The sequence below is a fragment of the Rattus rattus genome, chromosome 1 (assembly GCF_011064425.1).
Source record: "Rattus rattus isolate New Zealand chromosome 1, Rrattus_CSIRO_v1, whole genome shotgun sequence".
Taxonomy (NCBI): Eukaryota; Metazoa; Chordata; class Mammalia; order Rodentia; family Muridae; genus Rattus; species Rattus rattus.
In genome coordinates this window covers 27,584,891-27,600,715 of record NC_046154.1, presented here as the reverse complement: position 1 = coordinate 27,600,715, position 15,825 = coordinate 27,584,891, and the positions used below count along the sequence as shown (strand labels likewise).

Below are 15,825 nucleotides of genomic sequence, written 5' to 3'. Positions count from 1 at the left end.
CTTGTTTTATACTTTGCCCAAATAGTAGAATTGGCATTTGTATGGAGCTGGGCTTGCAGAGTAGTTCCACAGAGGACATTTTTATAGTTCTAGAACTTTGATGTAGGCACTTGGGGACTCTCTGAGTTGGTCCCACACCACTGTACACCAGAGCCATGGACACTGAGGGATGTGTCTCTCTTTCACATTGGAGGGAGAAATAGCTGAGATGTTTTACACCTTCTCCTGTCTTACACACTCTCGGCAGCTCCACTCTATGTAGGTAGGCCGTCATCAGTTACTTCAGTTGGAAGAAGTAGATGTTCACGTGCAAAGTAAGAGGGGCTCACTATGTAACCCAGGCTGGCTTTGAACTTGGCAATCCTCCTGCCTTGGCCTCTGAGTGCTGGAATTTCAATTGTATACTGCCACACCCAGCAAATGGCTTGTTCATAATCATGTACTTTCCATGGATGCCTCTTATCCCGTCTCTGGTCATGACTGAGTTGCAGATTTCCTTGTAATAGAACATCTGTAGTATTAATTATTTGTCTTCCACAATTGATAACCATACTTCTTTATGTACACATGGTTTAGTTACAGTGTGTGATTTCAAAATGCCTTTAAAAAAAAATCTTTGTTCAGTGTTACACATACACAAAAATAATTTAATGTCATTCTAAAGCTTATGGGTGTTTATTGCAGACAGACACAAACGTGTTTTTATACCTTCTAATACCCATTGTATAAAAAAAGTTTTGTATCATTTGCAGAGGTATTATAAGCTTAATTATATACATATATATACATATATATCTATATATCTCTATATATCTCTATATGTTGAACTGTATAGAATTAGAGTCTTTGAAATTTGAGACAACAGGCAATAAATACTTACCTGTGTTATTTGGATGTGTTCAAACAGCCTCACCTCCATGAGTCACAAGCATCTTGACCAATGCTTTAAGGTATATTGCTGGGGCAGGAGGTAGTGGTGTATATGATGGAACATGACAGTTCCTTTAACTTGTACCAGCTGTATTTATCTTTTAAGAGATGGAGGGATCGAATGTAGCCATAGGCTACTCTCCCTGGCCTGTAATGGGTTTGGAGATTTGCAGTTTATAATGGTTATGGAATTATACATAGGGTTGTGGTATCTACTCACTTATACCTTTTGGCTCTTTTAGCTCTTTGGAGTGTGGTGACATGGAGGGTGGAATATAAACACACTAGATTAGGTTTAGAATTGTCTCGGAGTAGGAGCTTGTGGTCAGTAATGATGCTTTACACATTTTCGACGTTTTTGAACTGACTTCCTTCTTCCATTTACTTGGCAGGTGGGGTAGTATTCACACCACTTGTAAAAATATAGATAAATAAGACATGAAAACCTTTTTATTAGAATCATTACAGGAATTGGAATTCCCCCTAGGAACCAACTTTAGGTGTTTTGCTTTATTTTGAAACAAAGGCTTGTGCGGCCTCCAGCCTGACTTTGAAACTTGCTCTGAGTGCTGGGATTGTAGGTGTGGCCATTACGCCTGGCCCAGAAAGCAGCCATCCCAGTTTGCTCTGTGTTTAAAGAGGATCTGCTACTCTGGTGGAGCAGAGTGCCTGTGTTTGTGGGGAAAACTTGTTTTGTTTTCATGGCTGCCACAGGCAACATTGTTTTTAGTTGACTTTGGTTTCTTCCATCTAGAGTCCATAGTAAAAGTATTGTATGCTAACAGCAGTGATGATGACCCAGCAAGAGGGTCTAGGAAGGAAGGCAAACAGTGGAAGAGTCATTCTAGAGGCTACAGCCCTGTAAGCCTTGTCAAAGATCTGGTTAGTTTGTAGAACTAGCTTTCAGGATTGCTAATGAACTATGATGTCAAGGACATAAACTGGGGGTTGCTGTAGTGTCCCTTCTCGATCAAAATAAGGTTTAATGCCCTTTACTTTCTCTGTTTAGCCGTACCCCTGGTAATTGCCAGAGCTCTGCTAATGAAGTGGATCTTCTGGGTCCAAACCAGAATGGTTCTGAGGGCTTAGCCCAGCTGACCAGCACCAATGGTGCCAAGCCTGTGGAGGATTTCTCCAACATGGAGTCCCAGAGTGTCCCCTTGGACCCCATGGAACATGTGGGCATGGAGCCTCTGCAGTTTGATTATTCAGGCACGCAGGTACCTGTGGACTCAGCAGCAGCAACTGTGGGACTTTTTGACTACAATTCTCAACAACAGGTACAGTGTGTGTCTTTGTCACCCTTCCCTTTCTTTTCAGCCAACACATGGGGGCGGGGTGGGCAAGGGTCTTACCAGTTCAGAAAGTCTTTAGCCAGTTGCTTTTGGTTCAGCAATGGAATAAGTTTTAAAAGCTCACCTCAGGAATCTGGTTCTTAGGTTGCAGTTGCTGAGAGGAGAGCACCCTGTTCTGTGTGCACCATGCTTGCTTGGCTCTTTTCTCCCCACTCTGGGGAGTGGATGGGCATCCTCTCAGATGCTGTTACATTTAGAAGATTGCTATTGTATGCTGTTGCTGGTTTGTTTTGTGTTAAAAAACAATGAGGGGCTAGAGAAATGGCTCAGTGGGTAAGAGAGCTTTCTTTGAAAGCAAGAAAATCCACCTTCAAATCTCTAGCATCTTTGTCAAAGCTGGAGAGCTGTGCATGCCTGCTGCAACCCTAGGGTCGGAGGTCAGAGATGGGCATGTTCTGGAGCTGTTAGCCAGCCTGACAACCTAACAGAGCAGTGGGCTTCAGATTCAGTGTTAGGTAAGATAGAGAACAATAGAGGAAGACATTTATTTACATGTGTACACAGTGCCACATGCATCCATTCCCCAAGTGTATATTTCTTCTATACCCCCAATAAATAAATGAAATGGTGATTTCTTTTGTCCATTACCTCAGTATAATACCAACCCATTTCCTATCAGTCATGTCTTTTGTTTAAATTAGTTACCCTAGATACAGTCTATAACACACTTAACAGACATTCTAATTGTAAAATAATAAGAATGATAAACTAAGTACACAGAACACTAGAAGGTCTGCAATGATTTGTTTGGTGGCCCAGGGAGGCAGATGGTCATGAGAGCCAGAGAGGTCAAATACACACTTGCAGAGTTCAGAGGAAGATGTTGGATGTTTTCTTCCTCTATTGCTCTTTGCCTAATTCCCTTCTCACCAAGTCTGAAATAAGGCACTTCATCTAGGCTGGGCATTTTCCTAGGTTAGCCAGCCACTAAGCTCCAGTTATCCCCCACCCCCTTTTACAATACCCCCCCCCCCCACTTTTACCACCCCACCAACAGTGCTACCTGTTGTTTTCTGTGCTCTTACACACCAAGCCATCCCTGCAGGCTTAGCTCTGTGTTTTTACAAGTTTCTAGAAAAATCCATTCATGTGTTTATTACTGTTTTAGTCTTTTTGAGACTTTTTTATGAACCCAAGGCTGGCCTGGAATCTGCCTAGCCCAGGATGGCCTTCTTGTCTCCATCTTTGTGCTTTGTGAACATGCATGTCTGTGTGCCATGTGCATGCAATGCTCAAGGAAACAAAGAAGAGACTTGAATTCTCTTGATCCCGGAGTTACAGATGTTTATGAGCTGCAGTGGGGTTCTGGGAAATGAACCTGGGAGCAGTCAGCGCTCTCAACTACATAGTCACTTCTCCAGGTCATTGCTTTTAGCCTCTTTGGTAATACTGAGATCACAGATGTGAGCCACCATGCCCTAAAACAATGGCAGCCAGTTTTGAAGGCACAGTAGGCCTAATTCATTAGAAAGGAAGTGAGAATCAGAGGGACTACTGTGTAGCTTCACAATCCACAAAAGGTCTGACAGATTACACCTTTCTGTTACTCCTTTGGACTGTTACAAAAATAAAAATTCAAAGTGTGAGAGATGGCAGCATTTTGAAATTACCTACAGTGGAGATTAGTTATAATGTGCTGTGCCTCTTTAAAATATGCTCCGAGTATATATAGTGGTTACATTTTTGTTGCTTTCTGCAGTACCGAGGGGAGAGCCTGTGCTTGACCTTCAGGTGTATATGGCCCAGCCATACCCCCAGCCTATGTGTGATTTAATTAGCAAGCTTTTTTCCCCTATAGAATGAAAAGTATAATTGAACATTATTTTTTTTTTTTTTTTCGGAGCTGGGGACCGAACCCAGGGCCTTGCGCTTCCTAGGTAAGCGCTCTACCACTGAGCTAAATCCCCAGCCCCATAATTGAACATTATTCTTTCTATAGTTCCCAGTAGCTGTGTACTCTACAAAAATTGTCTCTTGTTCTTCTCTTTTCTGGTCTTTACTGACTCAATGTTTTTGTTTTGTATTTTTATTGAACTCTTTTTTATTTAAGAAGAGTTTATTTGGGGCTGGAGAGATGGATCAGCAGTTAAGAGCACTGTCTGCTCTTCCAGAGGTCCTGAGTTCAATTCCCAGCATGGTGGTTCACAACCATTTTTAATGGGATCCAGTGCCCTCTTCTGGTGTGTCTGAAGACAGCAATAGTGTACTCACATACGTGAAATAAATAAATCTAAAAAAAAGTTTATCTCTTGTAGGGTTTTTTTTTTTTTTTTTTAAATTTAAGTTTTGGTTCTTTTTTTATCTAACTGTCCTTTACTTCATAGTGAAGGAATTGTGGCCCTTTTGGTTTATTAGTCTACAGTTTCATATTACCAGGAGTTTTGGAGTTAGCTAATTATTAGGACTTAAACATAAATGAATTTTGTTTATATCAGAGATACTACTTGTACAGATGTACAGTGTCAGAGATGGCTTTTAGACTGGTTAATTTAAAAAGATTGCTCTTTGGAACCTGTTGAGTTACATACAGCTTTTCATAGATGTCTTAGTTTTTACAGCTTAGGGGTTGCTATGCGCAGAGACTATGAATTGTGCATTATTTTATCCCATGTTTTAATTAGAGTTACCGTTGCTATGATGAAACACTATGGTCATCAGCATGGTGGGGCTTACACATTTACACTGCAGTCACCATTGAGGAAGCCAGGGCAGGAACTTAAGCAGGAACCTGGAGGCAGGAGCTGATGCAAACACAGGTCATAGAGGAGTGCTACTTACTGGCTTCCTGAGCCTGCTTTCTTATAGAACCTGGGATGACCCTCCCAGGGATGGCCCTACTCACAATGCACTGGTCTTTCCCCCATCAATCACTACCTAAGAAAATAGGCTTGCCTGCAATCTGACCTTATGGGAACATTTTGTAAGTTGAGGTTCCCTCCTATCAGATGACTATGGCTTGTGTCAAAGTTGACATAAATCTAGCCAGCACACTTTGTATATGCTAACTATTGTCTTTTCCTTCATTCATGCCAATGACGTGGTCAACTCCTGAGCTGTATTGCCAATCTCAAATTAACTTTTTCTGAGTAGATATATATTTTTAAGATTTTTGAGCACCCTGATAACATCTGGCAATCATTATCCTAAGATGTCCAAGTTTTCCAAACCCAGTTTCCCAGAAGTGCCTGTAGAGAAGCTGGCAAAGTTGAGGAAGGATCATTTGTAATTGGTATGCATTCTTACTTTTGCATTTTATATTAGTTTCTTTCTGTTGCTGTGATGAAACATCAGGACCAAAGCAACTTAGAGAAGGCACGGTTCATTTGGGCTTCCAGTACGAGACAGTGTGTCATTGCAGGGAGACATAGCCATAGGCATGGCTGTAGGAGCAGGAAGCAGGAAGCTGATGACTCATATCTTCTACTGCAAACACAGAACAGAGTGGACCAGAAGTGGCTTGTACCTCTAATCTCTAAACATCACTCCTGGGTGATGTAGTTCTTCCAACAAAGTCACACCATCAACCAAGTGTTCACATGTTTGAGACTGTGGGGCGTCTCATTCAAACCACCATATTTCTCAACACACTTAACTCCATCCCACTCTCGGCCAGCTGTACCACTCTCTTTTATGTGCAGCTGGAAAGTCCTCATTTCTTCAATTCCATTGTATGACGTGGCTCAGTGACCTCAGATCCTGTGTCTTTTCTTTGCCTGCCTGTGTAAGGTATTATTGCCTTTGCCTGCTTGTGAGCTGCGTGAGAGCAAGGGCTATCCCCCTGCTTCCCTTTAGTCAAATGGGGGGCGGCTTTCCTCTGTTTCTGTTAGAAAGTTTCCCAAATTAAAATTTGAAACTCTGTAATAGCTGGGAAAGTTTTGGATGTTGTTGGAAGGTTTGTTATATAACCTCTAGTAATATAATATTACAGCATAATGGCTGGGGTAGTTATTTCTTGGATCAGATGTTCCAAGGGTCACTGTGTGGCCGTCTGGCCTCTCAAATCCAGAAAACATTTTCTTGTTTTGTGAATTGATGTAGGGAGATTGTGGCTTCGTGGGCTACTCATGATAATGTGTAGTTAGTACCTTTTCATCTGTAGACAAGTGTATCTTTGAATAGAGCAAAGGTTTCTGTTCCAGTTGTTTTCAGTTGTTAGGACGCCTCTCATCATTTCTGTAGAACAGGCAGCACTCTGATGATGCTGGGGAGATGGCTCAGTGTGTTAGATGCTCTTGCACAAGACACGGGTTGGCTCTCCAGTACCTGTGCTGTGTGGCTTACAGCTGCCTCTGGTACGACCACCAGCTTCTACTCTGTAGCTCTGGCTGTCCAGAAATCTGTTATGTATACCAGGCAGGCCTCAAATTCTGTCTGTTTGCCCATGCTGGGATTAAATAAAAGTGTGTGCATTTAATGCCCGCCTCTGACCTCAGTAACAGGAGTGCCCACATACACACGCACACACACAAACTCTGAAATAACAAAGAGATAAGATCATTCATGTCTACACCCTATGGAGAGTTCCTGTCTCCAGAGGAAGGAAGAATTTATGGAACAAGTGCCAGCGAGTTGTTCCTTAAAAGCCTTATTTCTTCAGGAAGAAGCCGAAAATCAAAAACAAACATTAAAGCCTAAAATGTAGATTATCCAGAGTGTGTTTAACCGGATGGGTGATTTGAGAGACTCTGAAGATGAATAGGCGCTGTGCATGTGGACTTAATACCGAGTAAGACTTTTTTTTTTTTTTTCCTTTCTTTCTTTTTTTTCTTTTTTTCGGAGCTGGGGACCGAACCCAGGGCCTTGCGGTTGCTAGGCAAGCGCTCTACCACTGAGCTAAATCCCCAACCCCAAGACTTTTTTTAAAAGCAGGATCTATATGTCTGTCTGTCTGTCTGTCTGTCTATGCATATATACATACATACTCAGTCTTGCCATGTTTCCTTTACTGGCCTTGAATTTCCTGCTTCTATCTCTTCTTTTTAGGAAGAATGCCTGGTTTTTGTGGCTTTGTGGCATTTGTGTAGAAGCAGGTGTAGACACTGTGGTGGTAATATATTAGTTAGTTGTTGACTCACCAGTCCTTGTGGAAACTTGAGTTCTCTTGCAGTGGGATCGTGTTAAATTGGTTGGTGTAAGTACCATTGGCCAGGCATGGGAGGGCTCAGTGATGGTCAAGGCTGTCTTAAGTGGGTGTTTGGGTTGACAGAGCAGAGAGGATTATATATAATCACAGTGTGCCTGGACTGTAATTCTAGCATTGAGTACCAGACTGCATTGAGCATTGAGTCTCAGTTATAGTGGTCTTGCTTATACCAGATGTGTCTCTGAGAGTACCCAGAACACCTGAGGGTTGTTAAGCTGTCATCCAGAGCACTGTGTATTGTTTTCCACATTATGCTCTTTGATTTTGGGGTCTGTAAATGAGGAACAAAAGGTGGTCATCTTGCGTTTTTAATTTGCTTCAAATTGTAGGGCAGCTTTATTTTTGTCTGTTTTTTTCCTTTCTTGGTGGGGTGAGGGGGAGTTAGTGTGAACAACTACAGAATAAATGATCTCTTGTCCTAGCTCCTTTCCATTGTGACGTTTCCCATTGAAGTTGATGGAAGTTGGTTTTGTAACAAAGTGTCAGCTTGATTGAGATACCTGATAGAAAGCGTCCAGTGAGTAGGGGAAAGGTGCTTAGTCCCTTTTTATTCTGTGGGCTTTGGATTTTTTAGATTCTTCTCTGGTTACTGGTGCTCATTGTGAATGTGACCTCTCAGATTTATAAGAGCAAGAGTTCTAGAAATCCTTTGGGCAGTTAGGTGACTCCTGTGATTTGCTTTCTTGTCTGCTTTGTTTTATGGTGAGGGACTGTGCAGGCCCAGCACATGCTTTGCTTCTGAGCAGCTTTACCAACCCATATTGTTGAGGGTGTGCTTTTGTGTGTATTCTAAATATATGGTATGTGGTAGAGTATGGAGAAAACACATCAATGTGTTTAAAAGCAGAATCTAGGGTTTGGGGATTTAGCTCAGTGGTAGAGCGCTTGCCTAGGAAGCGCAAGGCCCTGGGTTCGGTCCCCAGCTCCGAAAAAAAGAACCCCCCCCCAAAAAAAAAGCAGAATCTATATTTGCTTCTTTATACATAAGAAGCATGAATTATTAGCTGATACTGAGCATGAGAAGGATTTTGGAACGCTCGTGACTACACAGAAGAGGAAAGTGCATGGTTGCCATCTGCTGTAACAACACAGCTTTAAGGCTAATAGTGACCCTTTTTGGAGACTATTTCGAGAGTTTAAAGAATATGCTGAAGAGGCTGCAGGTGGATAAAACACTCAAGTGAGCCTGCAGGATTGACATTCATGGAAACGGGGCCTCAATTAAGGCTATTTTCTCCACATAATATCCTTTTTGATGTCCTTCTGGAGTGATCTTTCCACTTTCTTGCTTTCCCTTTTGCCTTCTTAATCTTGAAAAACAGCCCCCAAAAGTTTTTGTATTACCAAATTCATGCCATTCTATGGCATGTATTTGAGCAGTTTTTAAATGAAATAACATATAATTTTCCATTTATATTCCCACCAAAATATTTTGAAAGTCATTATATCCTCACCATGTAACTGAAGCTAATACTGTTATGTAGGCATAAGTTATTGAGTGTTGATGCATTTTATTTAGAACACAGTCAGTTGAAAATAGCCTAATATAGATAGGGTCTCATGTTACTGGAACTGACCCAGAAAACTGTTAATTGTGTAACTGAAGACCTTGAATTGATCCTTGTGTTCCTGTCTTGAGTGGTGGGATTATAGAGTGTGCACATGTGACTTGTAACTGACTATAACTCCAGCTGCAGGGCATCCAGTGCAGGATCCAGGATTTCCAGGAGGAGAGGGATCTTCTCCTCCTCATCACCCAAGTGCACTTTGAACACACACACACACACACACACACACACACACACACACACACACACACCCTGTCTGCCTGCCTGCCTGCCTGCCTGCCTGTCTCTCTGTCTCACACACACTCATTTTCTTCATTAGTGATTAACCATCGTTAACGGAGGCTATAAGTATGCATAACTTTAGTATTTTGTTTTTGAAACTCAGTCTCTTTGTAGCCATGGCTGTCCTGGTAGCCCTGCATAGATCAAGCTTTTCTCAAACTCAAGAGAAGGGCCTCCCTCTAACTGTCTCCTGAATGCTGGCCACCACACTGGCTTATTTGCATAGCTTTAATGCAAAACACTTTTAAAATTCACCAGCGTCCTATGGGCTGTTATTGAGGAAGACTTGTTATTGACTAGTTATAGGATTATTTAAGGTTACCTCAGTGTGTTTTATTTTGTTCAGTTATACAGAAACATTTATTTGGTAGAGGATTGGGTTTTAGTTTTGATTTGAGATCTCAGAAATCATTTACCCTAGAATCAATCAATCTCTCTTTTTCTCTGTCTTTGTTTCTGTCTTTATGTTTGTCCCTGTCTCTTTCTCCCCTCTTCCCTCTCCTCTTCCCCCTCTCCCCTCTCCCTCCTCCTCCCCTCCTTTCCCTCTCTCCCTTCCCTTCCCTCCCCCGGGCCCCCCCCCCCCCGTTTGCTTTTTGAGATGGTCTTTCCAGCTCTGACTGTGCTGGAACTCATGTAGACTAGACTGACCTCAAACTTAGAGAGATCCCCCTGCCTCTGCATGCACCACCAGGATCATTTGGAATTAGTTGTTTTATCTGTTAAGGAACAGTGAAGGTTTTGTTGTTGTCGTTTAAATATAACATTTATATGTTTAGTGTATATGGCTGTTTGGTATGCATATGGACTATTGGCTCTTGTCTGAGACACATAAACAACAGTAAAAATTGAAACAAAATGGCGAGATCTTTTGGTCTCTAGTGTTAGGTCCCCCCCCCAACCAAGGACTGCACAGGCTTTGTTATGTAGATTTTGTCCCCACCTTCAATTCAGCTTTATCCTTAGTCTTCTTTTGAAAGGTGTTTAACAGAAAACTGTTCTCTAATAACTTAGCTACTTTCCTTGTAACTTCCAAAAACATTTGTATGTGTGCGCCTGTGTGCATGCATTCATGACATGGGGCGGGGGGGAGACAGAGAGACAGACAGACACAGACACCGAGACCATACAGAGGACAGCTTGTGGGAGTTTTATCCTTCCGCTGTTTAGGATATACTGATTATAACAGTAATAATATTAATAGCTCCCTTTTGTTTTCTAAGCCATATTGGTAATAACTACCTTTTATAAATAGCCTACTGTTGTGTTGTATGTTTTTGAGCTTTTGGAACAGGAACATTGCCTTTTGTAAACTCATGTAGTGAGGGACATAGAAGAAAGAAAGTCAAAGCAGTTTGTTATAGATACCCAAACTGTGCTTTCAGTATTTATTGGGAATATGACTTTGAAATGTTTGCTGAATTGCCCCGTGCTCCCTCCCTGTGCACGCGCTATAATCAGCACAGCTCTCATCTGCTGTTCCTAGCTCCTTTCTCAGTGAATGCATGACAGCAATAGCAGAACTCAGGGATGTGCTACCAGAGGGCATTATTTTGAGTTTTTAAGGAGCTTTGGAGGCTGTCACTTGCCAATTACCCAGTTTTGTTTTGTACTGTATTTCTCAAGAGAAAATGTACCAAGAAATAATGACAAAATTGACATAATCTAATATATAATCAAATCTAATGGCTTGATACATAATTAACTTTTGTTAAATTGTTTATTATAAAATGCTCTCAAAAAGAAAATCTCCCATTTTTCTTATCACTAATTGTTAAGCAGTCCTTAACCACAGGCTACGTGTGGCCTCTTGCAAGGCTAATGTATGTGGTTCCTGTTAGAAGTAATAATCTGTATCTTGAAGTGTGACCACATGAGGATGGGGACTGCAGATTTTGGTTACATGGGAGGATTGCTTTTACGGTATTCACATATATGTGTTTCTGTGTGTGTTTACAGTTATAAATACTGAGTACATGAAGGATATATTGAGGAAAGTCTGAGTGTTGTTGGATCATGTCAGGATGCCCTCAGCCCTGACATTCTACATGTATCACTGTTATCTCCCAGTTCCATTCTCTGCAGCAGCCCAACAGTGGGACTTATCAGTGAGAAGGGTTGTTTAAAGCAGGGCCGTGAGGGTGGCATAGAAGCAAATGGAATCAGTTGGTGAGAAGGACTGCTTCAAAAACTTTTAGTTTTTTATGTGGCTTTTACCTTAGTTTATTACTTAACCTTTATTTATTTGCTTTTAAAAATTATTTTTTGGTACTTGATTGAACCCAGGGCTTATTACATGCTCAGTGAATGTTTCCTCACTAAACTATCTATATTCCTGGCCTCTTCATTTTTTTTTCCTCTTAGCTGATTCTCTTGTGTGCAAACACCCCCAACCCCCGTGTGTGCACGTGCTAGTGACAGTGTTCTTGAGATAAACTTGCAAAGCCCATACATAAATGCAGCTTCTAAGACACACTGATAAGCTTCGGTCTTAGGGTGGACAAGTGTTTTGAATGCTTGAGAAATTCATTTATCTCACTGCTTGGTATTAGATATGTACGAGATAATGCCTTTTTATTTTTATCAGCATCATGGTGACGTTTCCTTTAACCTTTGAAAAGGAAAGCCAGAGGGTTTTTTGTTTGATTTTTAAATCTGAATATGATTGTTTCCTAAGGACAGGCAAGATGAAAATCTGTTTTTGTTTTTTGTTTTTTTTTAAGAAATACTTGAAGTATAGAAAGTAAGATTCAGGTTAAAGTGGCCACTGTGTTGAACATATCCCAACTTTTTATATAAAAATATTTGTAGTGATTTGGAGAGATGGTTCAATAGTTAAGAGCACTGGCTGCTCAGAGGATCCAGATTAAATTCCCAGTACTCACATGGCAGCTCACAACTGCCTGTAACTCCTGTTCCAGGGGATCTGACTCCCTCATGAATACAGGCAAAACACCAATGCTCATAAAAGAAAAGTAAAATATCAATATTTTTAGGCTTATGTGTATGAATGTTTTGCCTGCATGATGTGTGTGTGTGTGTGTGTGTGTGTGTGTGTGTGTGTGTGTGTGTGTACACACCACATATTTACCTGGTACCCACATAGGTCCAGGGATTGAACCTGGAGCAAAAGCACCAAGTGCTTTAATGAGCCGAACCATCTCTCCAGCCCTGTTTGAGACAGACGTAGGGCGTAAGGCCACAGGATTAAATCTCTGTTGTATACATTAATAGTAAGAATAGTTGCAGTGGTAATTTAGCTGAGTTGACGTGATGGTACCTTCTGATGTCTCTCAATAAATATGGCTGTAGTTGAAGGTCTGTCCTGTCTGTTAGACATCACCTAGTGATGTGAACTGGGCTCTCGGTGGCTCTAGTAGAAGAATAGGTGGCTGGAAGCTGTATTCTGGACATAGAGCTATTGAGCAGTTCACAACCAGGCTGCCAGCTTCACCTTTCTTCATCATTCTCCATGATAAAATGTCCCTGTTCCTTGCATAGTAAATATTTGTTAAATGAATAGGTGAATCACTTACTTCGGGATCTTCTATAGGTACATTCATGGGATCATGTTAATGAGAGGTGTTTGACAGTTTTCTCTCTTTGCTGCGAATTAAAATTTTGTGTGCAAGTCCTGATGCCACCAGCATAGGAAGTCAGAGAACAGCTCTTAGGTCCTAGGGATTCAACTCAGTTTCTTAGGCTGAAAGTTAGGAACCTTGCTTGTTCACTTGTCAATAGCTATACTTTAGGAGACCCTGAAACTCCCAAAGCCAGGCATTTCTCTAATTCATTCATTAGGAAAGGCTGCTACTTTATGAAGGTATGCAAAATCATTTTCCTAGAGAATAAAGCAAACCTTTCTCATCTCCTGCAAAGCATGACTAAGTAAGAACTCAGTACTCTTGGGTCTTAAAAGACCTTTGGATCGATTCTAACCTTTGGGGTCATGTGGAAGTTAATTTGCAGCTTTCTTACCTGACTTTAAGGTGTTCCTTAGTCATTCTGTGCTGTACACTTGCTGGTTGCTATTAAGGATTTTTCATATGTGTATATCAGGAGTTAGGGGACATTTGACATAGGACCAATCTATGGAGGGGAGTGGGCTATTTGAGGCAGGGAGAATAGATAGACTGAAGCATTATTCCTTCAGGGAGTGGAGCAGGCATCCTTTTTTGTCAGATATGTGTAACAGAGGCTAATGGAATTGTTAAGAGATTTCAAACACATTTCACAGGACAGTTCTCTAACTATAGCATCTTTCTCTTGCCTCAGCTATTCCAAAGACCCAATGCGCTTGCTGTTCAGCAGTTGACAGCTGCCCAGCAGCAGCAATATGCACTTGCAGCAGCCCACCAGCCTCACATCGGTAAGTCCTTTAAGCCCGTGTCTCTTTCTATCTAGGAGTGGTAGATGCTGGGAAAACCAGTAACTTACAAATGTCAGAGGCCTTCCTGACACCTGGGAGGCAATGAGAGTTTAGAGGAGTTCCAGGCCAGTCTGATCTACAGAATAGATAATACATTTGTGGTGAGCCTGGAATTTACAGTGATTCTCTGTGTCCAAAAAAAGAAAGGGCACGGGTGGCCGGATTTGAGACAAATACCTTGCACAGAGTAAGTGGCCTCTTTCTTGTGTCCAGTTATTTCTTGCCCCATAGTTTATTTTAGATGTGCTAGATCTAAACTCATAATACTTCTCTGAAATGTATTCCTCTTCACCCCTAGGATTTAAATAATTTGCTAGAGAAATGACTACTGATACCTCTTCGTAAGATTTCAGGCAACAGTACTGGGTGTGGTGGCACACACATTTATCCTAGAACTTGAGAAGCAGAGGCAGGAGGACCTCTATCAGTTCAAAGCCAGCCTGTATTACAACATAGTGAGTTCCAAGCCAGCCAGGGGTACACAATGACATTCTGTCCCCCAGAATAAATAAATGACTAGATGTCCGCACCTGTGATTAGGTTGTTGCAGTTATGAATAGCCCAGGTCACTTTTCAGCTTACTGGACAGCAGATAATGCTTTTTTTCCCTTTTAAGATCCATCTTCCAAGTCTTTTCTTCCTCTTCTTGGGTTGAGTTTGGCAGGCATTTTAATCTTCACTTGGACCTTTCTACCTATTTGGACCTCTATTTTTAGATCTTTGAGACAGGATCATGGTGTAGTCTCAGCTGGCCTTAGACTCATGTCGGTTATCCTGCCTCAGCCACCCAAGTGTTGATATCACAGATCCCCGCCAGACCTTCTTAAGGGTTCTTCAAAACAAAATACCCTGACTGTAACTAAGTGGGAGGAGAGATTTCTTTTATTCTTTTTTTTTTTAAATATCTATTTATTTATTATGTATACATCATGCAGCTTTCTGCCTGCATGTGCACCTACAGGCCAGAAGAGGGCATCAGACCTCATTACAGATGGTTGTGAGCCACCATGTGGTTACTGGGAATTGAACTCAGGACCTCTGGAAGAGCAGTCAGTGCTCTTAACCGCTGAGCCATCTCTCCAGCCTGATTTCTTTTATTCTTGCTTTAAAAGTAACAGAAATGAGCAGAAAGGACATGGCAACACTGGATGTGTATGCAAGGAAGAAGAGCATTTAACCCCACCCTAGTTGCCATAAGATCCTACCAGTGCTGTGTGCATGTAAATTGCCATTAATACCAAAACTGTTTTGAAACATTGTTTTAATAGAAATAATTCATCATTTAATAAAAGTGTTTTGAAACAATTTTAATAGTAAAATTGAAATTTAGTATGATTTTAAAATTAAGATTTGGAGATGGAGTATGTATAGTACATTCAGTGTCTGCACAGGGCCCTAGATTCAACCCTCAGCAACACAAACAAACAGTAAAATTAATTCCTAAGAGTCTGTCTAGCTGGATTTAAAACTGTAACAGAGACAGGGCAAGGAGACAATATAAAAATGAGGAGTGCATGATTTGTTGCAAACACTACATTAGTAAAGATGGGAGAGGTTGCCCAAAGTGGTCTAAACTGGGTGGTGTAGTCCAGCACTTTGAAGATTGAGGCAGGGGGATTCAAGGGAAGTAAGCTACATAGTGAGACCTCCATTTCACAGAGCTAACAGGACTGGAGTGAAGCTTGGTAGGTAAGAGTGTTTACTGGTCAAGCAAGAGGACCTGAGTTTAAATGTTCAGTACTCACTTGAAGGCAGGTAGATCCCAGCTTTGGGGAATGGGAAGGAGGATCCAAGGAGCTTGCTGGCCTCTCTGTTTGGCCAAGCTTCTCATGCAGCAAGACAACCTGTCTTAAAAAATAAGGTAGAGAGCCTTAGAGCCATGGGTGTCAACCTGTGGACTCTCGTATCAGATATTCATGTTACGATTCAAAATAGTAGAAAAAAAAGAGTTATGAAGTAGCAATGAAATTTTATGGTTGCAGATCACCACAACATGAGAAACTTAATTAAAGAAATTTAATTAAAGAATTGTAACAATAGGAAGGTTGAGAACCACTGCTATAGAGGAAGGTACCTGTTGTCTTCCTCTGTCCTCCCAGTGTACGCACGCACGCACTCACT

General features: G+C 41.4%; 1 protein-coding gene across 14 annotated transcripts in view; it reads left to right on the top strand.

Annotated features, from left to right (window-relative positions):
* Pum1 (pumilio RNA binding family member 1) overlaps window positions 1-15,825 on the top strand; it is a 119,036-nt gene that overhangs the window by 62,077 nt on the left and 41,134 nt on the right. For 12 of the 14 annotated variants that reach the window (XM_032896975.1, XM_032896951.1, XM_032896969.1 and 9 more), the window contains 2 exons: window positions 1,940-2,210; window positions 13,551-13,644. In XM_032896975.1, coding sequence (XP_032752866.1) covers window positions 1,940-2,210; window positions 13,551-13,644 — 365 coding nt within the window. The remainder of the gene's footprint in view (window positions 1-1,939; window positions 2,211-13,550; window positions 13,645-15,825) is intronic. The other 2 variants (XM_032896988.1, XM_032896983.1) reach the window with 1 other exon arrangement.